This window comes from Pezoporus flaviventris, unplaced genomic scaffold, assembly GCF_033815535.1.
Source record: "Pezoporus flaviventris isolate CSIRO_AGI_PZ_B2104156 unplaced genomic scaffold, CSIRO_AGI_Pfla_v1 ptg000045l, whole genome shotgun sequence".
Classification (NCBI taxonomy): Eukaryota; Metazoa; Chordata; class Aves; order Psittaciformes; family Psittacidae; genus Pezoporus; species Pezoporus flaviventris.
Genome location: NW_026892593.1, coordinates 1,631,558 through 1,658,293, shown reverse-complemented (window position 1 = coordinate 1,658,293; position 26,736 = coordinate 1,631,558). Strand labels below are relative to the sequence as shown.

General features: G+C 55.7%; 1 protein-coding gene across 1 annotated transcript in view; it reads left to right on the top strand.

Annotated features, from left to right (window-relative positions):
- The window catches only part of SND1 (staphylococcal nuclease and tudor domain containing 1), a 99,192-nt gene that overhangs the window by 55,828 nt on the left and 16,628 nt on the right, over positions 1 to 26,736 (top strand). Inside the window, exons 13-16 of the mRNA XM_061467255.1 lie at positions 8,155 to 8,265; positions 12,513 to 12,585; positions 15,751 to 15,892; positions 23,522 to 23,631. Of these exons, the coding sequence (XP_061323239.1) occupies positions 8,155 to 8,265; positions 12,513 to 12,585; positions 15,751 to 15,892; positions 23,522 to 23,631 (436 nt within the window). The remainder of the gene's footprint in view (positions 1 to 8,154; positions 8,266 to 12,512; positions 12,586 to 15,750; positions 15,893 to 23,521; positions 23,632 to 26,736) is intronic.

The following is a 26,736-nucleotide window of genomic DNA, read 5'->3' as shown; positions in this document are numbered from 1 at the left end:
GTGGGATCCCATGGACCCCCAGCTCCAGCAGTTTGGGGTGCTGGGGAGCAGTATGGCTAGTGGGATGCTTTGGAGCAACCATCCTCCCCTCTCTATATCCCGGGATGTCTCCTCTCCTATGGGACATCACCTCCCCATGACATGGTGCAGCGGTGTGGGCTCTGCCAGAGCATTCCCCTCACCATGCTTTGGTGGCTTTCCTCCCCTGGAACACTGGGGTGCTCAGTTCCTCCGGCATATCTTTATGGATACCTCGTGCCAGTATGGTGCACATCCAGGTGGCAGCAGCTTCCGGGAGCTGTCGGGATGATTTGTCAGAGGGTGTTTGGTTTTTTTCTTCCTTTCCTGGCTTTTCCCTTCCGCGGAGCAGCTATTTTGGAAAGGACCCAAAGTGCTGCAGTGCTCACTGCGCTTTTCCTTCCCCTGAATCCTGCCTCTGGGAATGCTGTGGAGCATCGAGCTGCATGGGGGGGATGTGGCTCTATGAAGCATGGGAAGCTGGAAAGCTCTCTAATTAAGGCACTCCTGGAATGACCTTTGGTGATGCTTAGCTCATGAATGGGGTTAATTTCCATTTCAGTGCAATGGAGATCATAGAATCATGGAATGGTTTGGGTTGGAAAGGACCTTAAGATCATCCAATTCCAACCCCCTTGCTATGGGCGGGGATGCAGATCCAGCCAGGTCATGCTGGAATGCTGCTCCTGGGATGAATCCATGGCAGTGGGAGCCTAAAGGGCATTCCTGGATGGATACATGGCACGATGGAACCCAGTGGAGCAGCCCAGCTGCCTGCACCAGCTTTAAACCCACCCAGTTTATTCAGTGCTGCTTTATCCCTATGGAGCTGATTCTCCAGCCGAGGGTGTTTCACTGGATTTTGGGAAGGGACATCCCTGCCACTGTGTTTTAGGGCTGTCTGGAGGAAGATGAGGTCTTGGATCGTCGATGATGCCCAAGGAGGGGCCTGTGCAGTGCTAAACCCACCAGCCTCCCCCCATGCCAGCTCCTGGCATCGCTTGCGCCATGCCCAGCGCAGTGGAGGGGCTGGATTCCCCATCTCCGGAGCATCATTCCAAGTGCTGCTGCCTGCTCGCAGCATCTCTAGCTGCAAATTGCTTCCAAATAGCTCCCAAAATGCACCCCTGTTTCGGAAGGAGCCCTGAGGTGACCTTGCAGGTGAATTCATTGTCCTCATCAGGTGATGGAGGTCATGGGAGCATCTCTATGGGGCATGACGTGGGGCAGCCCCCTTGCTCCCATCTGCCCACAGGGTCCTTTGGTGTAACAGAGCAGGGTCTGTGCCGAGCTGGGAAGAAAGCCTGGCTTGTCCTCCTGGCATCTGGGCTGGGCTGAGCCTGCTTGGAATGCTGAGCACGCCGGCAGCTGCTGGGATGGGCAGGACGCTAATCCCAGCCTGGCTTTGGAGCCTTCAGGCCCTGGTTCCTCTGCGCTGGTGCAGCGCAGGCAGATGTTGGTCCTGCGGCTCCTGCCTGCTCCACAGGTAACAGGGCCAGCAGCAGTGGTGGCACCTCCCTGTCCCCAGGCAGGGCAGGGGGACAATGTCCACCCATGGAGGTGGCCCCCAGCACAGGAGGGTTTGCAGGGGGCAGCCCCTGCTTCCAGTTTAAAGCACTGTGAGCATGAGCAGCTTGGGGCACAAAGCCAGCTTTCCCTGCCTGATCCCTGCCTGTATCCCTGCCTGATGACTGCATCCCTGCTGTATCCCTGTTTGTATCCCTGCCTGATCCCTGCCTGGATCCCTGCCTGGTCCCTGACAGCATCCCTGCTGTACCCCTGCCTGTATCCCTGCTCATATTCCTGCGCAAATCCCTGCCTGTATTCCTGCCTGTATCCTTGCCTGTATCCCTGCCAGCTCCCTGGCTGCAGTGCCTGACTAGGTGCATCCAAGCTGGCTGCCCTCACTGGGTCCATGGTGCTTCTCCTTTCACTCTCCCTGATATTTTCTGCTTGGTTCCTGGCTCGGGAATGACAGTGCCTGCCCAGCTCTGCCCGATGCCCGCGTGCCGCAGCCCTCCCCATCCCATTCCCGTGTGCCGGTGCCTTGTCAGCATTTCCCAGCGCTGCTGCTCCCGGCTCGTGTTTTCCTGCTGAGCACAGGTAAGGTCAGAGGGTTGTGCTCAAGCTGTCACAACAAAGCTGTGCTGACATGGAAAACAGGGAAGGGGATGGGGCTGGAGGAGAAAGCAGCTTCCAGGACATCCAGGGCCCTGTGGGCAGCTCCAGAGCTGCTCTGGGATGGTTCATCCCACCATGGGTGCTGGTGGGAGCACCCTGAGCATGATTAATGCAGAGGCACCCACAGAGTGGTGCCAGAAGGACCCCGAGATGATGGGGCTGTGACTAGTGGGAGTGGGAGCACGTGAGAGCTCCAGGTTCACACCAGCCTTTGCTCTTTGGGAAGTCTGTGGCATCCCACAGCATCCTGCAGCATCCTATTGCATCCTGCAGCATCCCACTGCATCCCAGAGCATCCCACGGCATCCCATTACATGCCACAGCATCCTACTGTATCCCAGAGCATCCCAGAGCATCCTACAGCATTCCATAGCATCCTGCAGCATCCCTCAGCATCCCACAACATTCCACATCAGCCCATATCATCCCACAGCGTCAAACAGTATCCTACAGCATCCTATAGCAACCTGTAGCAGAGTGCAAGATGGACACCCACTGCAGGGTGCAGTTGATGGGCCTCCATTGCAGGGTGCAGGATAATGGGCTCCCATTGCAGGGAGCAGGATAAACACCCATTCCAGGGTGCAGGATGGTGGTTTCCCATTGCAGGGTGCAGGCCATGCACCCACTGCAGGGTGGTGCATTTTGGTGCTGATTAGGCACCGACAGCATATTTTGGTGCTGCCCCCTCTGGCCATGGCACATGGTCCTGGTGTGGGGCTGGATTTGGCACTGCTGATCCCTGCCAGGAGCAGCTGTGGTGGGGAAAACACTGCTTAAAAGCCACCTTTGGGGAATTTTGGGGTGGAAAAGTGGGAAATGAGTTGGGGGGGGGGGGGGGAGCTGCAAACACCCACTTTCTCCTTGCTTGTCTTTTAAGTGGGAAAATCCTTCATTTCATGGCCTAATAGGATTTTTTCCTGCAGCAAAGAGCTTTTCATCCACGTTTCCATATTCCCAGACTTTAATCTGGGCTTAAGTGGGGGATGCAGCTTTCCTGTGTGCTGCAGCTCCAGCTCCTCTCCCAAAGTGCTCTTAGTTGGATCCAGGGGGAAGGGCTGCGGTTGTGCCTGTGCAGGGGCTGTGGGGAAAGGAGCAGGATGATTAATTCTCCATCAGGGAATCTCTTCCTGAAGCTGTTATCCCAGCTCTCCTCTTCCTCATCCTCCTTCTGGCAGCAGCAGGGGGGTGGTTTGGGTGCAGTGCACCCATCACTGTGCTCCCATCATGCTTCCCTGGGTGCCCAGCATCCCACTGAGTGCCAGGATCAGCCCCCGTGGGTAGAGCTGGGAATTCTGAGCCTTAAAAAGTCTAAAATGGGAAAGAATTGGGGTCATCCCAGAATTTGCAGCTATGGGGGCAGTCTGGGTGCTGGAAGGGGCAGACAGGAGCAGGATGATGGGATCCCATTTCAGTCCGCAGAATGGTGGGATCCCTTTGCAGGGTGCAGGATAGGCTTCCGTTGGCAGGGTGCAGGATGATGGAATTCCAATGCAGGGTGCAGGATGGGCTCCCATTCCAGGGTGCGGAATGATGGGCATGGGGCTGCTTTTACTCCTTGTGTCTCTCTCCTCATCCCAAAATCTGGGTTATGATCCTGACCTTCTGCTACATGCTCCCATGCACTGGTGCCAAGCTCTGGGAAGCACCCAGTGAGTGATGGAGCCAGGACCCAGCCAGATCACGGGTGACAGGGAGTTGAATTCCGTTGCCAAAAGCTGGAGGACCACTAGTCCTGGGGGATGCTGCTGTTCCCAGGGATGCTCTGGCAGCCAAAAGCCGTCAGATGCATGCTTCCCCTTCCATGTGGAAACGCAGCCTGGCTTCCCGGGGTGGAAAGCTGTAATCCCAGATTGGCTTCATCCCCAGAGCAGCCGGGATCCCAGGGGTCTGAAGCTGGGAAGAGCCTGCCAGCACTTTGCTGCTTGCAGTGGATCCATGCGCGGCACGGTACCTGCGTGGGATGCGGTGCCAGGGCAAAGCTGGGCCCGTGCCCAGGAGCCGGGGAGGAATTTGCAGCCGGAGCCTCTGGAAAAGGACCAAATCTTGCTAGTGCTTCACAAGCTGCTCCCTCCTACGGGGAGGAGGTGGCTGCCACCAGCCTGGGCCCCGGAGCTGGGCCACTGACGGTGCCTGGCTGAGGCTTGGCAAAGCTCGGAGCGTGTCCTGGCACTGGCAGGGAGCCGGCAGGGATCCGGCTGGGATCCGGCAGGGCAGCTGGGAGCACTGGGACTTGGAGTTAAGCCACTCGCAGCCTTAAATGTGCAACCGGGCGCTGCTGCCCCTGATCCATACAGATTCAATGCAGTGCGATCAGACCTGGGGGGGATTTCATAGGAGCATGGAATGGTTTGGGTTGGAAGGGACCTTAAAGCTCATTCAGCTTCAACCCCCTGCCATGGGCAGGGACATCTTCCACTAGAGCAGGTTTCTCCAAGCCCCGTCTAACCTGGCCCTCAACACTGTCAGGGATGGGAACCCCCAAGTCCTTCTCCTCAGGCTGCTCCATCCCATCTCCCCCAGCCTGTGTCTGTGCTTGTCCTTCCATAATTTAGCCAAGCTTCCCAAATAAAGCACCACCAGCGTCACTGCTGGTGAGAAGAGGATGAGGGGTGGATGAAGGGGCAGATCCTGGTGCCTCCACTGCCATTCCCGTGGCTCTCTGTGCTCAGAGGCTCAGCTAATCTGCTCCAGAACTGGGATTTGTTTCCTTCCCATCTGGCTCAGCCGGTGCTGCGGCTGCAGAGGGGGTTGAATATCAGGTTTTGAATGATCCTTCCCTGATCCTGATATCCTGGGATTTAAATGGCTGCCCTCTGACCAGTGGAAGTGATGAAAACTGATTTCAGGCATGTTGGATGCTTGTGGAGTCTAGAGCCAGGAATAGCTCCTTATCCGCTGGGAGCAGAGGGGATTGAAGTGCTGGGGGATGGGACAGGGGTAGGCATGGACACTGGGATGGGAGCAGGATGAGGATGGCATAGGAGAGGGATGCAGCTGGATGCAGACTGGGATGCATCAGGATGGGGAGTGGGTTGAAGCTGTGATGGGGAGTGGAATGCAACTGGATGGGGAGCAGGATGTGGCTGGATGCAGAGTGGGATGCGGCTGGACTGGGAGAGAGATGCTGCTTGGATAGGGAGCGGGATGAAGCTCAGATGGGGAGCAGGGTGCAACTGGGATGGGAGCAGAATGAAATGGGATGGGGGCAGGATGCAGCTGGATGAAGAGCAGGATGAAGTTGTGATGGAGAGCAGGATGTGGCTGATGTAGGGATGGGGATGTGGCTGGAATGCGGAGCAGGATGAAGCTGTGATGGGGAGCAGGATGAAGCTGTGATGGGGAGGGGAAGATATCTGTATGGAGAGTGGAATGCGGCTGGGATGGGGAGGGGAATATGGCTGTATGGAGAGTGGAGTGCAGCTGAGACGGGAGCAGGATGAAGCTGGGATGGGGAGTGTGGCTGGATGGATGCGGGAATGTGGCTGGTGCCCGGTGCTGGAGCTGTGCAGGATCATGGCCGCTCAGAGCAGGGAAACTGAGGCATCCAGACACTGCATCATCCCTGTGGCCACCCAGAACCTTCCATTTGCTCCCAGTCCCCACCAACCATGGGAACATCCCCTCTTGCAGAGCCCATTGGGAACCAAACATTTCCTATGCACATCCCAAGCCCATCCCAGCTCCTTTAGGACCCGGCAGCGCGGTGGGAGCGAATGCTGGCAATTTTCCTTGTCTTATAAAAGCCATAACCATGATATTGCTGAATAAATGAAGCCATCAAACGAGGTGGCAACAGGATTATAGCACTTCACAAGTGCTGGGGGCAGAATAAAATGCTCCCTTCAGCGAGCAGACGGAGCACTTGGAGCACAATTGGTTCCTGATGCTTCCCATGGTGGGTTTTAATCTCCTTTTGCTCTTCCCATATCCCGCCCCACTTGCTCCCTTCCCCAGAATGGGGCTTGGATGAGGATGAAGCTGCTTCCTCCGGATGATGCAAACTGAGGGGGGAGTGATGGGATACCCAGCCCAAATCCAGTGTGAGGATGGGAATTCCATCAGGGCTGGGGAGCTACTGCCTGTTCCCAAGCCCCAGATGGGGACGTGGGACACAAGGGGTGTCCCATGCCTGTGCTTATGTGGGATGTGACGGGAAGGAGCCCATCACACTGCAGTGGGGAATGTGTCACAAATGTGTAGCTCCTGTACATGGCTAATGGGATGGAGGTGGTATTTCTGGGTGCAGCACCCCGAGCTTACCAGCACCTTTTGCTCACCAGGCACCTCTTGCAGATCTGCCCATCTTTGCCTCTCTCCTCCATAGTCATAGAATAGTAGAATCATGGAATGGTTTGGAAGGGACTTTAAAGCTCCTCCAGTTCCAATCCCTGCCACGGGGTGGGACACCTTCCACTACAGCAGGTTGCTCCAAGCCCCTGTGTCCAACCTGGCCTTGAACACTGCCAGGGATGAGGCAGCCACAGCTTCTCTGGGCACCCTGTGCCAGCGCCTCAGCACCCTCACAGGGAAGAACTTCCTTATATCCAACCTAAATTTCCCTTGTTTCAGTCTGAACCCATTCCCCCTTCTCCTATCCCTACAGTCCCTGGTGAGCAGTCCATAGTCACCCTGTTAGGAGGTTGGTATCCCACAGCTCATCCTTGTTTTTGCCTCTCCCCCATTGCATCCACCAAGGTGCTGGGGATACAGGGATGGAGCCTCACACCCAACCCCAAACCACGACATCCCCACTGGGGTCAGATCATGGTGCTGGGGGTGATGCCACCAGCCCTGTGCTCACCTCCCCCTTCCACAACCTCCTGTTCATTCCCAAAATAGCTGTAGGTGCTTATTCCTGGTTGCTTGGCATTTACCACTGCAGCTCCTCCTGCTGCAGCTTATTCCCTCATTTACAAACCTTGCAGCTTTGCTTTTCTTCCCCCTGCTCCGAGGCGAGACCTATTTTCAGCTCCCAGTGATGACTTTCCCCTTCCCCCTCTCCTGGCAGGGGGATGCTCCCGGCGCTTCCGAACGGATCAGCTTCCCCCTTATCCATATCATATCTATTTATATAGATGCTCTTCTCTTTTTTATAAGCGGTGAATTAGTGGTCCATGCCCTGCCTGTGTAATTGGAGGAGAATTACAGATGTGCTCAGCCAAGGGGAATGTGGGGATTTGTCTCAAGCAGCACAGGGTAATAGCAGCCGATTCATCACGGTGCCTCTTGGCAGCTGGCCCCAAGCTTTGTGGCATCACCCACCTCTCCTCTCTGATGGGGGCTTAGGGCAAGCAAGAGGAAGGTAAAAGCAAGGAGCAGGTTTCTATGGTTCCAGGAGTGATGATCCAATTGGATTTGGGGGTGGGAAGGGGGTTTTGGGGTGCTGCTTCTGCACGGTCAAACAGGGACCCCTTGGACGTGCCTGTTGAATGTCAGATGTTGCTCCAAGCACCTTCCCCTGGTCAGTGGTGTGAAGTGGGATGGGGTTTCTCCTGTTCCACCGCACAGCAGGTCTGATCCCCCGTCTGGTGTCAGGGTCCAATGTGATGCACAGGGTCCAGCTGTGGTGGATGCTGGGGCAGGTGGAATTATAGGATCATGGAATGGGTTGGGTTGGAAACGGCGTTAAAGCTCCTCCAGTCCCAACCCCCTGCCACAAGCAGGGACACCTTCCACTTGAGCAGGTTGCTCCAAGCCCTGTCCACCTGGCCTTGAACACTGCCAGGGATGGGAACCCCCAAGTCTTTCCCCTCAGGCTGCTCCATCCCATCTCCCCCACCCCATCTCCCCCACCCTGTGTCTGTGCTGGGATTGTCCTGACCCAGGTTCAGGACCTTGCCCGTGTTGAACTCCATGGGGTTCACATAGCCCCAGCTCCCTCTGGATCCCATCCCTTTCCCATGGATGCACCCCCACCCTGTGGTGCTGAGCCCTGGCTTTCCTCTCTTGCAGCAACATCGCGGAAGCGCTTGTGAGCAAAGGCCTGGCCACCGTCATCCGCTACCGGCAAGACGACGACCAAAGATCCTCTCACTACGACGAGCTCCTGGCAGCTGAGGCCCGGTAGGTGCCGTGGGTGCACGGGGGGCTCTCCCCATGGCTCTGGGGTGCCCGGGTCTCACAGGGAGGAGCAGAGCTGTATCATGTCCATCCCATCCTGTGTTGTCTCATCCCAGTGCCATGCCCTGCCATGCCATCCCATCCCCATCCCATGCCATCCCATCCTTATCCTCATCCTCACCCCCATCCCCATACCATGTCATGCCATGCCATGCTATCCTATTCCCATGCCCATTTTATCCCATCACATCTCCATCCCAACCTCCACCCCATCCCATCCCCATTTCCATCCCATCCTTATCCTCATGCCATGCTATCCCATCCCATTCCCACCCCATCTCCATCCCATTCCCACCCCATCCCCATCCCATCCTCATCCCCACCCCATCCCCATCACTTCCCATCCTATCCCTGTCTCATCCCATCCTACCCCTATCTCATCCCATCCCCATCCTCATCCCCATCCCATCTTCATCCCCATCCCCACAGTATCCCTGCCCATCTATCTATCCCCACGGCTGTGGGTAGCCTCCCTGTCTGCATCCCTCCTGGGTGCGATCAGCATCCTTTCTCCTCCTACCTTTGCCAGAATTCCAGACCCCTCATTAACCCTCCCAGCATCAAAACCCGATCCCAGTCTGCCCATTCACACCACCACCCAGCCTCCTCCATGCCTCCAGCACGGCACTGGTGCCACAGACGGGGGCCCAGGCGCGCCGTGACTCAGTGGCAAACTGCGTGGTGGGTTTTCCATATTAATGCCGGAGCTGCCGGGAGGGAGGTTGTTGGGAATCTCACGGCTCATTGCCTGCATCATGCTGGGGTTCAAGGGACCCCACTCTGCTCCTGGGGGTGCTGAGCCCAGCAAAGCGCTGCTGCAGCCCTTCCTACCGGGCCTAGCTGGTGGAGAAGGGGTAATTGCGTTAAATCCTGTGACGTCCGAGCTGATCCAAAGGGATCAAGACACATTCCAGCCTCTTGTAATTAGGTTGAGGTTGTCATGGGGAGAAAAATGCGTGTGGCTGCTTCCCGCATCCTCGGCGGGGGCAGCAGAAGTGCTGATGCAGGCAGGGCCATGCTGCCTGCCTTGTCTTCTGCAGCTGCAGGAGCATCAAGGGCTGCTGCCTGTACCACCTGCACCTGCACCGCATGGCTGTGCAGCGATGTGTTGGAGCAGGCTGGGTTGGTGCCGCAGCCGGATGCTGCTGGGGTGGGAGTGAAGGGGAAGGTCCCATCTTCCCGAGTCGCTGTCCTGGTTTTGGTGCCCCAGATGTGTGTGCTCCAAATTGTGGACAGTGGAGGCTGTGTGTTCAGGTGTGCATCATGGACCAGGCACGGGTGATCCAGCTGTGCACAGTCCGGACACCCATGGTCTAGATATACATGGTCCAGATGTGCCCAACCCAGTCACAAATGGACTGTGCATAGTGCAGGCATGCACAGTCCAGACGTGCATAGTTCAGGTGAACACGATCTAGGCATGTATGGTCCAGACATGTGTGATCCAGCTGTGTGTGGTCCAGATATGCTCACTTAAGGTTGCATGGTCCAAGAGTGCAGAGTCCAGGCATGTGTGATACAGCTTTGCGTGATCCAGGCGTGCACATTCCACCTCCCCACAGGAGGTGGTCTCATCACCAGCCCCATTTGCAATGTCCCCTGCACCAGAGCTGGATCCCTGCCCCACTGAGAGCAGTGTCCCTGTGTCAAAGAAGCTCAGACTGGTTTGGGTTGGAAGGAACCTTAAAGCTCCTCCAGTTCCAAGCCCTGCCACAGGCAGGGACACCTTCCACTAGAGCAGGTTGCTCCAAGCCCTGTCCAGCCTGGCCTTGAACGCTGCCAGGGATGGGGCAGCCACAGCTTCTCATCCTTCAGCATGTCCTTCCCGATGGCTGCAGTGCCAGTGGGGTCCCTTCCCTCTCCCAGCTCAGCTCCCTCCGCTGAGCTGCCACCCACCCCGTGCCCCCCCCCTCCCGTGTCCCCGTGGGCGCTGCCCAGCTCCAGTGTTGGGATCTCGGCTCCTCCCCGGCAGCAGCTTTGGCAGGAGCTGGTGGAGCGGCGCCGGCAGCCGGGGAGAGCAGCTTTGAGGGGGCTGCAGCGTGGTTCCTGCCAGCCCCGCTGTGCAAGACTGTGCTCAGCTCTGCTGTGAGCCCCACCGCGGAGGGGGAAGGGGAGACAGGGGCTCCTCGAGCTCCCTCTTCCCACTCCACAACCCCTCACGGCTGGGATCGGAGGCCGGAGGGATGCTCAGGGCCTCATTGTGCCTTTTAGGAAGTGGATGTGACTGGAATTAAATCAGCAGCGCTGGGGTGGAGCCAGGCACCGGGATACTCAAGGCTGGATGTGGTGCATGGAGCCTGCAGCCATGCTCTGGGTGTGGGAAGGGTTTGAGATTGGATGTACCCAAACGTTGGGGTTCTCAAATGTCCTAAACATAGGGATGCTTGGACATCCCAAACGTGGGGATGCTTGGATGTCACTGAACATTGGGGTGCTCAAATATCCCAAGACATGGGGATGCTCATATGTCCCCGGACATGGAAATGCTGCGATGTCCCCCAGCCATTGGGATACTCAGATGTATCTGATGGAGCTGCAGTTCAAAATCCCTTTGACTTTCCCAGCTCCTTGGACTGAGCTGCCTGCTCCATAGGGTATTTTAGGGAGGGGGTGATTCATTTTCCCATCCCACTAGGTTCTCTTGGAGCGGGTGTGTGTCCCATCTGTATCCCCCAGCCTCACTTCTCATCCAGGGGCTGCTCCAGCACCATGTGCTTCTGCCCTGCTGCAGGCATCAACCCTGAGCCCTTCCAGCATCTCTGCCCACCGATCTTCCAGGGAAAGGGGCCTTTTCCTATATCCCCATGGCAATCCCATGCATGGGGTGCTCTTATCCTGGGAGAATCATCACATCTCCCACATCCCTGCAGGTTTGTGGTACAAGGATGCAACTCCCTGCCTGCCCTTGCGGTGTCCTGGTGCTTGGTTAACTTTGTCTTTCTTCTTATCCTGGGGAAAGAGCTAATTTCCTGGTGGGAAAAAAGCTATTTCTGACCAAGACACTTGTCCCTGGGTGTGAAGGAGTGTCTCAAAGGAGGGTGAGGGAGAAGGAAGAAATCTCTGTGCTGATTGCAAAGGTTGGCTTCTCCAGGAGCAGCTCCTGGAATGATGCAGCTCAGCAAATCGATTGCTCTACAAAGGCACAGAGGTGCTTTGAATTCCTTCCCTTGTGTTCTGATGATCATCACGGTCCAACCTGAACAAATTCCTGCCTCTCGCCTGCGAGATGCTATTAGGGAGGCTTGGAAAAGAAGAGATTCATTTCCAGCTTATATAGGAGCCTGAGGACTAGCAGCCAGGGCTGTGCCAATAGGGAAGGGGTTAGGGTTAGGGTTAGGTGTTGGGAATGATCCTGTTCAATATCCTTGCTGTGACATGGATACTGGGATTGAGCACCCTCAGCAAGTTTGTGATAACACGGAGCTATGTGGTGCAGTGACACACTGGAGGGAAAGGATGGGATCCAGAGGGACCTGGAGAGGTGGGAATGTATGAACCTCATGGAGTTCAACAAGGCTGAGGACAAGGACCTGCATATGGGTTGGGGCAAATCCAGGCACAGCTACAGGTTGGGGAGATGGGATGGAGCATCCTGAGGAGGACTTGGGGGTTCCCATCCCTGGCAGTGTTCAGGGCCAGGTTGGATGGGGCTTGGAGCAACCTGCTCTAGTGGAAGGTGTCCCTGCCTGTGGCACGGATTGTAACTGGAGGAGCTTTAAGGTCCCTTCCAACACAAACCAGTCTGGGATTCTACAATCTAGCATCAGGTCTGATGCACCAGCTCATTTTTCATCCATGAGGTGCCTTCCATGGATGGTATTCCGTGGTTGATCATGTCTATATTGTTTTATCCTGGAAGGAACATATTTCCATTCCAATTGGAGTGTTGTCCCCTATTTTGTGTTGAAAACACTTTGTGTGAGGAAGCACTAAAACAAGTATGTCTTAGTTTTGCACCTTCCTGTTGATCCCTTCCATTGCGTGTGGAACAGAGCCATTTAATTTGGGAACGGGGACAAGAGGTCCCTCTGATCAGGCTCATGCTGGGCTCGGGTGAAGTGCCAAAGGCCAGTAACTGGGATTAGAAGCTAATGAGTTGGATGTTCTTCCCATGGATGGAGGCAACACCAGCCTGGAGGTGCTTCCAGCCCCTTGGTGGGTGCTGATGCCCAGTGCCTTCTCTTTTGCAGGGCCATCAAGAACGGCAAAGGGCTGCACAGCAAGAAGGAGGTGCCCATTCACCGGGTGGCCGACATCTCCGGGGTAAGGACCTCGCTGGTGGGATGAGGGGTGTGGGGAGGTGCTGATGCTTCTCATGGCCTGTGGTACTGCTCATTCCATGCGGGATGTGCTCTTCCCGAGGAGCCAGGACACTGGGTTGGATGTAGGACATCCTCATCCGCCACCAGGGCTGGTGGCCCTCCCCATGCTGCTGCCTAAGCTGTCACCCCGTGGTGCACCCCAAAAGGGAGAGATGAGATTTCTCTTCTCTGGGGGGCATGGGGAGGTCTCAGTGTGTGCCTCATGCTGGTGTCACCCCAGTACTGGGGTTGAAGGAGAGCCCATGGTGCTGTGGTGGATACGTTCATAAACCAGCAGTGAGGCTGTGTCCATGTCCTCATCCTGGGCTTGATGCCTCAGCTCTTGAGAAGGTCGTTTGTGTCCCTGGGGGAATGGAGCTCTGTCCTGGGCACTCCAGCTCCTGCCTGGACCAGCCTCTGTCCTGCTTTTAATTATAGAACCATGGAATGGGTTGTGTTGGGAGGGACCTTAAAGCTCATCCAGCTCCAAGCTCCTGTCACAAGCAGGGACACCTTCCACTAGAGCAGGTTGCTCCAAGCCCTATGTCCAACCTGGCCTTGAACACTGCCAGGGATGGGGCAGCCACAGCTTCTCTGGGCACCCTGTGCCAGCGCCTCAGCACCCTCACAGGGAAGAACTTCTGCCTAAGAGCTCATCTCAGTCTCCCCTCTGGCAGGTTAAAGCCATTCCCCCTTGTCCTGTCCCTACAAGCCCTTGCCCAAAACCCCTCTCCAGGTTTCCTGTAGCCCCTTTAGGCACTGGAGCTGCTCTAAGGTCTCCCCTTAAGGAGCCTTCTCTTCTCCAGGCTGAACCAGCCCAGCGCTCTCAGCCTGGCTCCAGAGCAGAGCTGCTCCAGCCCTCGCAGCAGCTCCACATCCCTCTTGTGCTGCTGCCCCAGAGCTGCATCCACAGCCCCTTAGCCCTCCCCTCCTGTGTGGTGCTGGGCCTGGGCACACTGAGGTGCCCCAGGAGCATCCTGCTCCTCTCAAACACCCCAAATCCTCCCATTCCCATACCTGATCTTCCTGCAGACTGGGAGCTGAAAAGGGAAGGTCCCTCTTTACATGGACCTATGATGCTGTGCGAGGCTTGTGGACAAGAAAAAACATCCGCAAAATATAGAGAACAAGGAATGAACAATCCAAATCCATGCTGGATCACTTCTCCATTGCCCTTCTCTGGATGCTGGAGCGGGACCAGAGAAGGGCAAAGGAGCTGGTGCAGGGCCTGGAGCACAAGTGTGATGGGGAACAGCTGAGGGACCTGGGGGGTTCAGCCTGCAGAAGAGAAGGCTCAAGGGGGACCTCATCGCTCCCTACAACTGCCTGAGAGGAGGATGGAGCCAGGAGGGGCTGGGCTCTGCTCCCAAGGAACAAGGGATGGGACAAGAGGAAACAGCCTCAAGCTGCACCAGGGCAGGTTTAGATGGAGATGAGGAACAATTCCTTCCCCAAAGGGTGCTCAGGCACTGGAACAGGCTGCCCAGGGCAGTGCTGGAGTCACCGTCCCTGCAAGTGTTCACACACCGTGTAGCCGAGGCCTCAGTGCCATGGGTTAGTGGTGGCCTTGGCAGTGCTGGGAACGGTCGGACTGGATGAGCTTAAAGGGCTTTTACAACCTGGCTGATTCCATGATTCTGTCATTCCATGTTTCCATGATTTCATGATTCCATTTGCATGTGCTCTGGAATGGGAGCACAGGCAGGCACTGGAAATTCTGTCCTTGTGAGTAGTCCTTGAATAATTCTGCATAATTGGCAGAGCTTCACATAAAAGTGGAGTCAGGATGGGGGGTTTGTTCTTCCCTGCTCTAGCTGTGCATAGTTTTCCTTCAATTCCCACCTAATTAAACTCTGGGAATGTTAGAACAACAGTAATGGAGGTGATAGCACCTGGCCAGGAGGTACAGGCAGGGAGTGGAGCAGGCAGAGCTGGTGGGATGTGCTGGTCTGTTGTGAAGGGGGGAGCCCCAAAAAGCATGGAATGAGGGGTACAGGGGGTTTGCACCCCCAAGGTAGGTGGATGAAGTAGGGATGAAAGTGCCTCTTTCTCTCCAGGGATGATGGAAGAAACCTCAGCTTAGTGGCAGGGATGAATCCTGCCTGGCACTGGGTGGTGCTGGAGATGGCATACATGGGGTGGGTTGGGATCATCCTCAACCAGGACCTGCTCCTGCATGGGTCCACTGTGGAGCTGGTGCTCTGCTGCATTCCTGGTGCCCTGGTGTGGGATGCTTGGCTTGTTCATCCCACCACAGAACCCTGGGGCAGGAACTGGTGCCAGTGCTGAAGGAGTCTCCACGGGTCCTTAGCACATAGCCAAAGGCTGGATGTGGCAGCAGCAAGTTCTGCACCACCTGTCCCTATGGCCACCTGAGGTGGGATCATGGAATCCTAGAATGGTTTAGGCTGAAGGGACCTTTAAGCTCATCCAGTTCCAACCCCCCGGCCACAGACAGTGACACCTTCCACTAGAGCAGGTTGCTCCAAGCCCCTGTGTCCAACCTGGCCTTGAACACTGCCAGGGATGGGGACTCCCAAGTCCTCCTCCTCAGGCTGCTCCATCCCGTCTCCCCCAGCCTGTGTTTGTGCTGTGATTGCCCTGACCCACTGCAGGACCTTGCCCTTGCCCTTGCTGGGCTGCATGAAGTTCACGTCCCTATCCAGTGTGGAATCTCTGGCCACCACGTGCGTTGTGCCCTGGGTGGTTTGTCTGTAGCAGATGTGCAGCCGAGGAGTTCATACAACACTTGTAAGTGCAACCTGCACGCGAGGAGCAGCCCCACTCCTGGTGTTAACCACTCAGGGCTATGCAAATCCAACCAGGAGCTGCTAATGAGGGCTACAATTAACAGTAATCACTGTACAGGCCTGATTTGATTAGATTAAGGAAACAAAGAGCTGGGAGGAGGGGGGGGGGGGCGTGTTGCACGGGCCAGCTGGGAAGAGTCGGATCCCTGCCCACATCCTGCAGCCCTCCAGCACAGAGTAGGTGAGGCCACTCCATGCACTGCCCCCATCCCATGGGATATTAGGGTGCTGGTGGGTCCCTGCACATCAAGGGAGGTGGTTGGTGACCCCAAAACACCACACCTCCCCACCCTGACCCCCATTTTTCCCTCATCCAGGACACCCAGAAGGCGAAGCAGTTCCTGCCCTTCCTGCAGCGCGCTGGCCGCTCCGAGGCCGTGGTGGAATATGTGTTCAGTGGCTCCAGGCTGAAGCTCTTCATGCCAAAGGAAACCTGCCTTATCACCTTCCTCCTCGCAGGTGAGCCCCCGACCATGCTGGGGGGCTCCTCACCCCACTGGGTGCAGGTCCTCAGTCGCCCCATAAGGCTATGAAGTCAGTGCTGGTCAGCCTGGGCTGGGGGTTAATGGGGCTGGAGGGCACTAAGTGGAGATGACCAGAGGGGTTAATGGCTGCCTCATCCCTGGCAGTGTTCAAGGCCAGGCTGGACAGGGCTTGGAGCAGCCTGCTCTAGTGGAAGGTGTCCCTTTGGGTTGGAATTAGATGGTCTCCAAGATCCCTTCCCATCCAAACCAGTCTTTGATTCCCTGATTCTATGACTCTGGGGATGATGGAGGTACGAGGGGATGCCCTCATGGGAGGGAGTTGCTCATCCCTGTGTGCCCACAGCAGTCATTTTAGTAGGTCCTACAAAACCAGAAGTATTCCCCCTGCACACCAATCCCACTCATGGTGCCCATTTCAACCAAGGCTTTGCCTTGGAGCCAGTACTGGCAGCAGCATCATGACCCCAGGTGTTTGAAGGTATTGTAGTGGGTCACAGTGACAGTGACCCGTGACACAAGGATGGGAAAGCCCATTCCCAAGCTCTGGCACTGCCAGATGCCTCGATGGGGGCGGCTCATCTCTTGCTCCTGTTTCTATGGCAATGAGGGTGTCTAAATGATGACCCCACACACGGATCATTCACAACTCCGTTATGAACAATTCCATAAGCATAAAAATAGACCCTGGAAGGGGGATAAAACCACGGAGATTTCCCGCAGCAGCAGCTCCTGCTGCTCCCACTGAAGGAATATCCATCCAGCGAACTGGAATCCCACCGGTGACCATCACCATCACCACCCCGCAGCGATGCTCTCACCACAGCCGATAGGATCATTCCCAGGCTGGTTCCTGCCATGTGGGAATCGTGTCCTAAACCTGTCCTTCTCCTTGTGCTTGTGCATATAAATAGTGACACAGCCTTATTTATAATTAACCATTCCTAAAGTCAGCTGCAAGCGACGGAGGGAAGGAGCCTCCCCACTCCTGCGCCGGAGACGGTCGGATTTGGAGGCGATAGAACTCCCACGTGCCCGGGAGGAGGAATTCAGGGATCCTGAAATACTTCTGCTTCCAAAGGCTGCCGCTGGGGCTGGGCTGGGGGAATCCTGACGGCTCCTGCGAGTGCTCCCTGGGCTGGGAGCAGCATCCCGCTTGATCCGGCGTGGGGAGCCAGCACACTCAGAGATGCTGTTCCTGGATTCCAGGCCCTGCGTTCAGTTGGGGTGGGATTTGCTCCATTCCCGGTGGTTGAGTGGCCATTTGATGGGAGCTGGGAAGGAGCAGTCACAGATCCTGGTGCTGCCGAGGTCAGCCGTCCTCTTCCTCACTGGTGGGATGCTTGTGGTGCATCTCCTGTATCCTGGATCTCAGCAGCATCAGCAGCCAATGAATCCCCTTCCCATGGTGGGATGAACAAGCTCTTGCTGTTCCTCCTTGGGTACCAGTGGTTAAATATACCAGTGTCCACAGATCCTGATGGATCCAGTGATTCCAGGAGCTCCAGCTTGGCCTCTCCACTTGGTCGGATGTTTTTAAAGGCAAGGGGAGGGCAGCCTGGAATTGGATGGCTCCAGGGAATGCACTCACTGCGAGTTATATTTAATCCCTGTTGCTGTGGAGACCGACTGGCTGTCGCCTGCTCCCAGGGGCTGATCTGCTCCCAAAAGTTCCCAAAGTGGGGATAAAACCTCCCCAGGCCAGGCTGCCTGCGGAGAGCCAGGGAGTGGCATTGCACAGGGCATCCTGTATTCCTCAGGAGCATCCTGCATGGCACAGGAGCATCCTGCATTGCATGGGATCATCCTGTATGGCACAGGAGGATCCTCCATGGCTCAGGAGCATCCTGCATTCCCCAGGATCATCCCATGTTGTACAGGATCATTCTGCATTGCACAGGAGCATGCGTCATGGCACAAGGCATCCTGCATTGCATGGGATCATCCTGCATTGCATGGAATCCTTATGCATTGCTCAGGAACATCCTCCAATGCACATGAGTATCCTGTCTTGCACAGGAGCATCCTACGTTGTCCATGCTCATCCCATGTTGTATAGGAACATCCTCTATTGCACAGGAGCATCCAAAGTTGCACAGGGTCATCTTGCATTGCATGGAATCATCCTGCATCACACAGGAGCATCCTGCATTGCACCAAGTCATTCTTCATTGCTCAAGGGCATCCCATGTTGCACAGGATCATCCTGCATTGCTTAGGACCATTCTGAGTTGCTCGGGAGCATCCTGAGTTGCACATCCCAACACCACAGCATGCTGATCTGCACTAATGGTGCTGCTGGAGACACTTCTTGGGTCCTGAATCAAACCATCCTGCTCCCTGCTGACCCCCCGCATCAGCTCCTGTGCCTGCTCCCATTTCTGCTCCCACTCCCCCCAGCTCTCCTCCGGGAAGTCCTGCCCCAGCTGAGGCTCTAATCAAGCTGCTGACATTAATTACAGGCTAGAAAGGCAGGTAACTGCCAGTGAGTACAGCTGATGACACCCCCCTTCTGCCTTCCCCTGCCACAGACCCCGCGCAGCTGCCGCTGTGGGTATTCCTGGGATGTGGCTGATTTCTGCCTTCCGGCATGGCCGATGTCTCTAAGCTTGATGCATCCGCCTCATCCTCATGATCCCACCCCAATTGCAGCAAACTCTGAGGCCATAGCCTGGCATCCTGTGAATGCAGCCCTGGGGGAGGTCAGGGTGGCTCCTTCCTATGGGCTGGAGGTTTTGGGATGCATGCAGCCCAGTGGATGGTTATTGTAGCAGCTCTGCCTCTAATGAGCCCCATACTCCATAGGGTTCCTGCTCTGTGGTCCAGCTCTGTGGTGATCCCTGCTCCACAGTCCTGCTCCATATTCCTGCTCAGGACCCTGCTCCCTGGTGTACCCTGCTCTGTGGTCATCCTCAGTTGGGGTTCCTGCTCTGTGGGGGTCCTTTGTGGTTCTGCTCCATAAGGATCCCTGCTCCATGGGGATCCCTGCTTCACGGTCCTTCTCCTCCATGCAGGTCCCTGCTTCATAGCATGCCCTGCTCCAAGGGGGTCCCTGCTCCATGGTTCTGCTCCATGGTGTCCTTTCTCCATAGGAGCCCCTGCTCTATGGTCCTGCTCCATGATAGTCCTTGCTCCATGGTCCTGCTCCATGGGTCTCTTCTGCATGAGTCCCTGCTCCATGGTCCTGCTTCATGACACCTGAGGTCCATCACCCTACATGGGGCTGCCAGAGCATCCCCCAAGCCTCCATCCCTCTTCCCAGCCTCTGCTCACTCCCATTTCCCACGGTTGCTCATTTTGGGGTGGCCCCTTGGCTCCCCCCAGCTCCCATCCAGCATTAGCCCCAGTACAGCACCTGTGTCCTGGGTGGGGGAATTCAGGGCTCCCATCCTACTCTGGAGCACCCACTGCAAGCACTGGTGCAGGTCCCTAAAGGAACAGGGGGTCCCAGTTATAGGGATTCCCATTTTGGGACCATTCTGGGGGTCCCAGCAAGGTGGGGAGCATCACCAGGGTGGCTGGTGCCTCCCAGACCTTCCTGTGATGCCATCACCCATCGCTCAGAGCCAGCAATATGATGAATATTCGTGTTTTATGACTGCCTTTTATATATATCTGTATCAAATGGAAATGAGCATCATTAAGAGAAGACAGGTCCTTTGGAAATGTGACTTCAGGATGCTCCCAAGGGAGCCTCATCCTGTCTTTCCAGCTAAAGTATACACATTGGAGAGCTATAAATATGTGCAAATAGAGAGGAGCTGATTCCAGCCCGGGTACCACTTCCCCAGAGAGACTCTGCACAGCCTGATGCTGACACAGAGCTGTGTGGTGGGATTGGCACAGTGGAGGGAAGGATCCAGGTGGATCCAGAGGGACCTGGAGAGGTGGAACCATGTGAACCTCATGGAGCTCAACAAGGGCAAGGTCCTGCACATGGGATGGGGCGATTCCAGGGACAAGCATAGGCTGGGAGGAGATGGGATGGAGCAGCCTGAGGAGAAGGAAGTGGAAGGTGTGGCAGGGGGTTGGAACTGGAGGAGCTTTAAGGTCCCTTCCACCCAAACCATTCCATAATTCAGGAATTTATGTATTTTTACTGATTTTCATTTGCATCCGAGCTCAGGACATGGTGATGGGGAAGGGAGGGTGTCTCCCGCATTCCTCCCACTGCGGGCTGGATTGGCAGGAGTTGGCTCTGTCCGGCCCCCTCCCTGCTCCCGGCTGATTCCCTCTTCCCGACAGCCTCTATTTTGGTCGGGACTCATGGTTAAAAATACGCCGCGCTCCCACACGGGCTCTGCGGCAGCAGCAGAGTTCCCATCACGACTCGGAGCCCAGGAAAGGAGGGAATAGCGATGGGAAGCCCTCCAGCATCCTGGTGGGATCCACCCCAAAGCCTTTGGTCTGGTGCTGCAGCAGTGAATTGCATCGCATGGCTGTGGTGCTGCTTCGGGATCTGGCATTGGTCTTCGGCATTCCGGTCTTAGATTCAGCTCCTCTCCTCCCACCTCCTCTTATTTCTTCCCAGATCCATAAATCCTCCTGGATAGCAGTGGCAGGCGCGGTCTTATCCCTGCTCCCTGTGCTGGTTGTGGTTATGGCACAGCAAAGAGGGGGGAAAGCTGTTTAGAGCCCAGGAATTAGGGCTGGAAAAGTCCCTGCTCCAGGGGTGATAGTTAAATCTGACTGTGGATGTCCTGGAATGCTGAAGGGTATGCTGGGATGATGCAGGATACCCCAGTATCGTGTAGGATGCCCCAGAGATCCCGTGAGATATCCTGGGATGCTGCAGGATAGATACCCCAGTGATGCTGTGGGATGCGTCAGAGATGCTGCAGGATGAGTGGGATGCTGTGGGATGTCCCAGGGATGCTATAGGATATTCTGGGATGCTGCACGATGTCTTGGGATGGTGCAGGATGCCCCAGAGATGTGGGATATCCTGGGATGCTGCGGGATGCCCCAGGGATACTGTGGAATAGAGTGGGATGCTGCAGGGTGCCCCAAGGATGCTGCAGGATGCCTCAAGATGCTGTGGGTTATCCTCAGATGCTGCAGCATAAATACCCTAGGGATGCTGTGGGATGCCCCAGGGTGCTGTAGGATATCCTGGAATGCTGCAGGATATCCCAGTGATGCTGCAAGATGCCCCAGGACATTGTGGGTTATCCTGGGATGCTGCAGCTTAGATACCCCAGGGATGCTGCAGGATACCCTGGGATGCTGTGGGATGCTCACCCCCACCCCTCAACCTCCATCCCTGCAGGAATGGGGCTAGCATTGGGGCATCCTCCAGATCCCCAGCAGCCACTTCCTCCATCCCCACTGGCTGCGGGTCTGTGCGCTCGGGAAAAATCATTTAACCAAAGTGATTTGCAGCGGAATTCTTCCGGGATCCCAGGAGGGAGCGGTGGCAGCCGCATCCCTCATTGCACACATTAATCCATGACAGCTTCCCAGGAAGAGCAGCAGAGCCACGGCTTTGGTTCTGTCTCATCGTTGAGGTGCTGGTAACTTTGCCAAGCGCCTTCCCGGGGCTGAGCATCCTCATCCTGACCTTTTCAGGTTTCCCATTCCCAAATCCAATCTTCTCTTGTGTGGGTTTGGGAAGATCAGAGCAAATTGAGGGATCTGGAGCAGCTGCTCCGCTATTCTTTGGGAATAAATCACTGCTGTGGTGCATAACCCTTCCCCCAGCCCCTGCTTGCTCCGTGCAGGAGGAGGAGGAGAGGGAGGAGGAAGGGAAGACGCTCTTGGCAGCGCTGCCTCCCAGTCCCCCTTCCCAGTGCAGTGAGATGCTCCTTGCCAGAGACAAGGCTGCTGTGGCCTCGCCGCAGCGCTGGTGGTGCCGTGCCAGAGCCATTCCTGCCCAGTGCCAGCATTCCAGGAGGAGGAGGAGGAGATGCATCCGCTCCTTCCTCCTGCTCATCACTGGCTGTTGGCTCTGTGCTGCCGGTGTCGGCCTGGATCCAGGTCCAGGGCGGTGCATCCAAAGCTCATCCCACAGCCCCTGGGATGGACAAGGGTCCCCTCTCTCAGGATCTACCCAGGATCCCCCTGGATGTGCCATGGGAGGGTCTGGGAGCTCCAGTGTGGGGGGAATTTCCCAGCTCTCCGGCCGCTGGTGTGGTTCAGTGCCAGGCTGTGGGTTTCCGTTAAGGAATTTCACTGTCCCCGCAGCACATTTTGATGCCTTTCCAGAAACATTCCATGTTTTCAGGCAGAGGATGTCAATGCCAGGGAGCTGGGGAGGGGGTGCAGGCAGGAGTAAGGGCTGGCAGCTGCCTGCACTGCCATGGCAGCGAGATTCCTGCCAGATTCCCTTGGAGATGGCACAGAGGAGGTGTGGTGGGAAAGAGGGAAAAGGGGTTTTCCTGGCACCAGCACCACTCTTGGCAGTGGGAGTGGGGGTGATGGTGAGAAGTGGTGGATGGGTTGTGTGGAGGGATGGGAATGGGGATTGGGATGTGGCAGAGATGGAGGTGAGGATGGGGATGCGACAGGGATGAGGATGGGGATTGGGTTGCAGTAGGGATGGGGATGGGGACATGGATGAGGATGGGGATATGATAGGGGCAGGCTGCAGTGAGATCACCTCAGTGGGTTCCCATGGGGAGCCAGAGCAGAGCTGGGATATGGGGAGCCCCTTCCCAATGCCCTGGGATATTCCAGGTGCTGATGTGGGGGGACCCTAGGACCCTCAAAACCCCTTCAGTTGCCAGTGATGGGTGCACTGGAGTCACCCCAAGGTGCTCAGCACCCCAGGGCTGCCATCACTGGTGACACAGAGACAATGGGGACCTCACAGCAGTGGGATGAGCTCCCTGGGGGGAACATGGTTAATCTCTCAGCCTGCTTCCTGTTTCCTCATCCTCAGGGATTCCAGCAGTGAGCAGGGCTGCGGTGTCCCTGGTTGCTGGCAGGGCTCCATGCAATTCCCAGCACTTCATTAATAAGGAATTATGGAAAATAGAATGAATAATGCAGGATGTGGCGGTTTAATCTGAGCCACTGCCAGCAGCGCAGTGCTGGTGGGGAGGCCGGGGTGGGGGGCTGCAGGGTCTGATGGCTCTGCCCTTGTCACCGTGTCCCCATCCCTGATGGCTCTTCCCCTGCTCATCCCATTGTCCCCATTGCTGCTGGCTTTTCCCCTGCTCGTTACCATGCCCCCATCCCTGCTCATTCCCATGTCCTCTCTCTGCTGGCTCATTCCCCTGCTTATCCCCACATCGCCATCCATGCTTACATGCACCCATGCCCCCATCCCTGCTGGTTCTTGCCCTCTTGTCCCCACGTCCTTAACCCTGCTGGCTATTCCCCATGTCCCCATCCCTCTTTGCTCGTCCCTTGCTCATCCTCATGTCCCCATCCCTGCTCATCCCATGTCCTTATACCTGCTGGCTCTTCCACTTCTTATCCCCATGTCCCCATCCCTGCTGGCTCTTCCCCAGTTCATCCCATGTCCCCATCCCTGTCACCAGCATCCCAGGAGCTGTTTGAGTCCCACCTGAGCTTCTCTGTCCCCTTTCATCCCTGACACATCTCTTTGAGGTGACACCTCCACATGACCACTGATGCCCTCACCCTCCTCTTCCTCCCGCAGGAATCGAGTGTCCGCGGGGAGCCAGGAACCTGCCGGGGCTGGTGCAGGAGGGGGAACCGTTCAGCGAGGAGGCCACGCACTTCACCAAGGAGCTGGTGCTGCAGCGGGAGGTAGGGATGCGGCCGGAATGCGGCACTGGTGAGGGGCTGGTGGCACTGGTGGGACACGGACCTCGCTAAGGGGCTGCCAGCAAAGGGCCAGGACAGCTCCTGATACCTGGGCTCAGCCCGTGTGTGGTGACAGGGAAAAGCCGCATGGACCCGGCTTGTGGTGCCAGGGGAGCCTCCGGTGATGCCGGTGCTGGATCTGGGTGCGCTCTCCTCACTGAGACTCCGGTGTTGGTTGGTGTCAGGGTTGTGCTGTGGTGCTGGTGTCTGTGCCTGGAGAACCGTGTCCCCACAGGTGTCACACGCGGGTGTCACACAGAGTGTGTCAGGCACTGGTGACACCAGGAGCATCACCCAGTGCTGGGTTTGTGCTGGCACCGGATCGATGAGGGCAGATACAGGGAAGGGCAATGGTGGCTTCTGCCGGCAGTGGTGGGTACCCATGCCAGGAGAGCTGATTGATTTCACTGGGGTTTGATTGATTTCTTTTGATTTCATTTTACTTTCTTTTATTCTATTTCATTTTATTTAATTTTATTTAATTCCTTTTTTCCATTTTATTTTGTGTATTATTTTATTTTGTTTTACTTTATTTTTTTTATTATTTCACTTTTTTATTATTTTACTTGATTTTATTCTTTTTACTTTAATCTTTTAAAAAAAAAATTCACTCCTGTTGTATCATATTTTGCTCTATTCAATTTTTAAATTAAAAACCTATATTATTTTACTATTTTCTTCTTTTTTTAAATTTTATTTTATTATTTTTATTTTGTTCTATTCTGGTTTTTTAATCTTTATTTTATTACCCTATCCTATGTATTTATTTTATTTCTATTCTAGTCTGGTATATTCAATCTTCTATTTTTTAACTTTATTTTATTCTAATCTGTTTTATTTCCTTTTCTATCTATTCTATGTGTTGAATAGAATAGATCATTTTAAAAAATTTTATTCTGATTTTCCCTATTTTATTCTATTGTCTTTTTTTTATCTCCTTAATTTTATTCATTTTCTCTGGTTTATTCAATTCTGTTCTATCCTATTTCATTCCATTCTATTAATTATTTGATCTATTCTATTTGATGTATTTTATGACTATTATTTTATGTTCACGTCTATTTTATCTCATTCTCTGCTGTCAAGACTGAGCCCTGCACTCTGCTCTGAATGCAGTGGGGCTGGGGCTGCCCCACACCAGGAGCACTGGGGGCACTGGGGAGCACTGGGGAGCACTGACTGGGGACCCGTCTCCATACCAAACCCCCACCTCAGCAGTGGGACCTGGGCTGGGCTGCACCAGACATCTTCTGCTCCTGTGGCCACATCCGCATGGAGCAATGCTGCAGATACAGGGATGCAACATGGGGGAGTCAGAAGCTGGGAGGCAGTGCGGCTGCCTTGAGGATGAGGAGGGACCCCAGGGGGTCTGCCAGGGGTTGGGGTGCAACCATGGTAGGTGCATGGAGGACATGATGGATGCAGGGCAGATGTAGGGTGAATGCACAGCAGATATGCAGTGTATGCGCAGTGGATGCAGGGCAGATGTACAGCAGACATGTGGTGTGGTGGTTGTACAGCAGAAGCACAGCAGATGCACAGTGGTTGCAGGGGAGATGCATGGTGGATGCAGAGCAGATGCAGGATGAATGCTCATTAGATGCAGGGTGAATGTGCGGTGGATGCAGGGTGTGTGTGTGCGGTTGCATGGCAGATATATAGAGGATGCACGGTAGATGCAGGGTGGGCGCACACTGGACATGTGGCAGTTGCACAGTAGAAGTGCAGTGAATGCACAGAGGATGCACAGCAGATGCATGGTGGACATATGGTGAATGGAAGGCAGATGCAGGGTGGATGCACAGCAGATACAGAGTGGTTGCACAGCGAATGCAGGGCAGATGCACGGTGGATGTGTCACAGATGCACAGAGGATGCAGGGTGGATGGGTGGCAGATGCTCAGAGGATACACAGTGGATGCAGGGCAGATACACAATGGATGCAGTGCAGATGGAGGGGGTATGCACAGTGGCTGTGTGGGGTTGCACAGCAGATACACAGTGGATGCTCAGAGGATACACAGTGGTTGCAGGGCAGATGCAGGGTGGATGCACAGTGGCTGTGTGGGGTTGCAGAGCAGATGCCGGGTGAACACAGGGCAGGTGCACACTGGACATGTGGGCATCGTGCAGCAGAAGTGCAGCAGATACATGGAGCAGGACTGGGAAATGGGTGGAATGGGGGTCTGGAAAAGGAATGGGGAACTGGAGTGGGAATGGGGGAGTCAGGGCAGAGACAGGGTGCCAGTGGAACGGTAACCGATGACACCCCAGATGGGGACCTGGTTGCAGATGCAGATGTAGGCACTGATGCAGATGTGGACATGGATGTAGATGTGGTTGCAGGTACAGATTTGGGCAGGGATGCAGATGCAGCTGTGGATGGATGCAGTTGTGGGCACAGATGCAGATGTGGCTGCGAATGCAGATGTGCTGCGGATGCAGTTGTGAACACAGATGCAGCTGTGGTTGCAGATACAGATGTGGGCACGGATGCAAATGTGGGCATGGATGCAGCTGTGATTGCAGATATAGATGTGGGCACAGATGCAGATGTGCTGCAGCTGCAGGGCAATACTGCTGGGGGGGTCAGGACCAGTAGGATCCTTCACCCTCCCAGAACACCGCTCGCTGGTGGCTGCAGGGACACAGGGACACGAGGACATGGGGCCGCAGCGCTGCACGTGGCAGCTCCATCCCTCCCTCCTCAGCATCTCGCACATGCAGGCGGCTGCTGTAAAGTGCTGACCTGCATCCCAGCACTTCCTTGCCACATCCCGGAGATTCCCAGAGCCTAGCACATCCCGCGGCGCATCCTCATCCTCCTCTGCCCATCTCTGCCATCGTGGCCATCCCCAGGGGCTCCTGAGCCCCTTGGTGACAGCAAACCAGCCATGGATGGCACAGCGTGGCACAGGCATCCTCCTTCCCGGATGCCTTCCTCCTTCCCACATCATCCCCCTCAGTTGTTTCTCCCCATCTGGCCCTGATGCACATGGAATTCCGATTGGAACTTGAACAAAGCTGCAGCTCCTCAGTGCTGGCTCC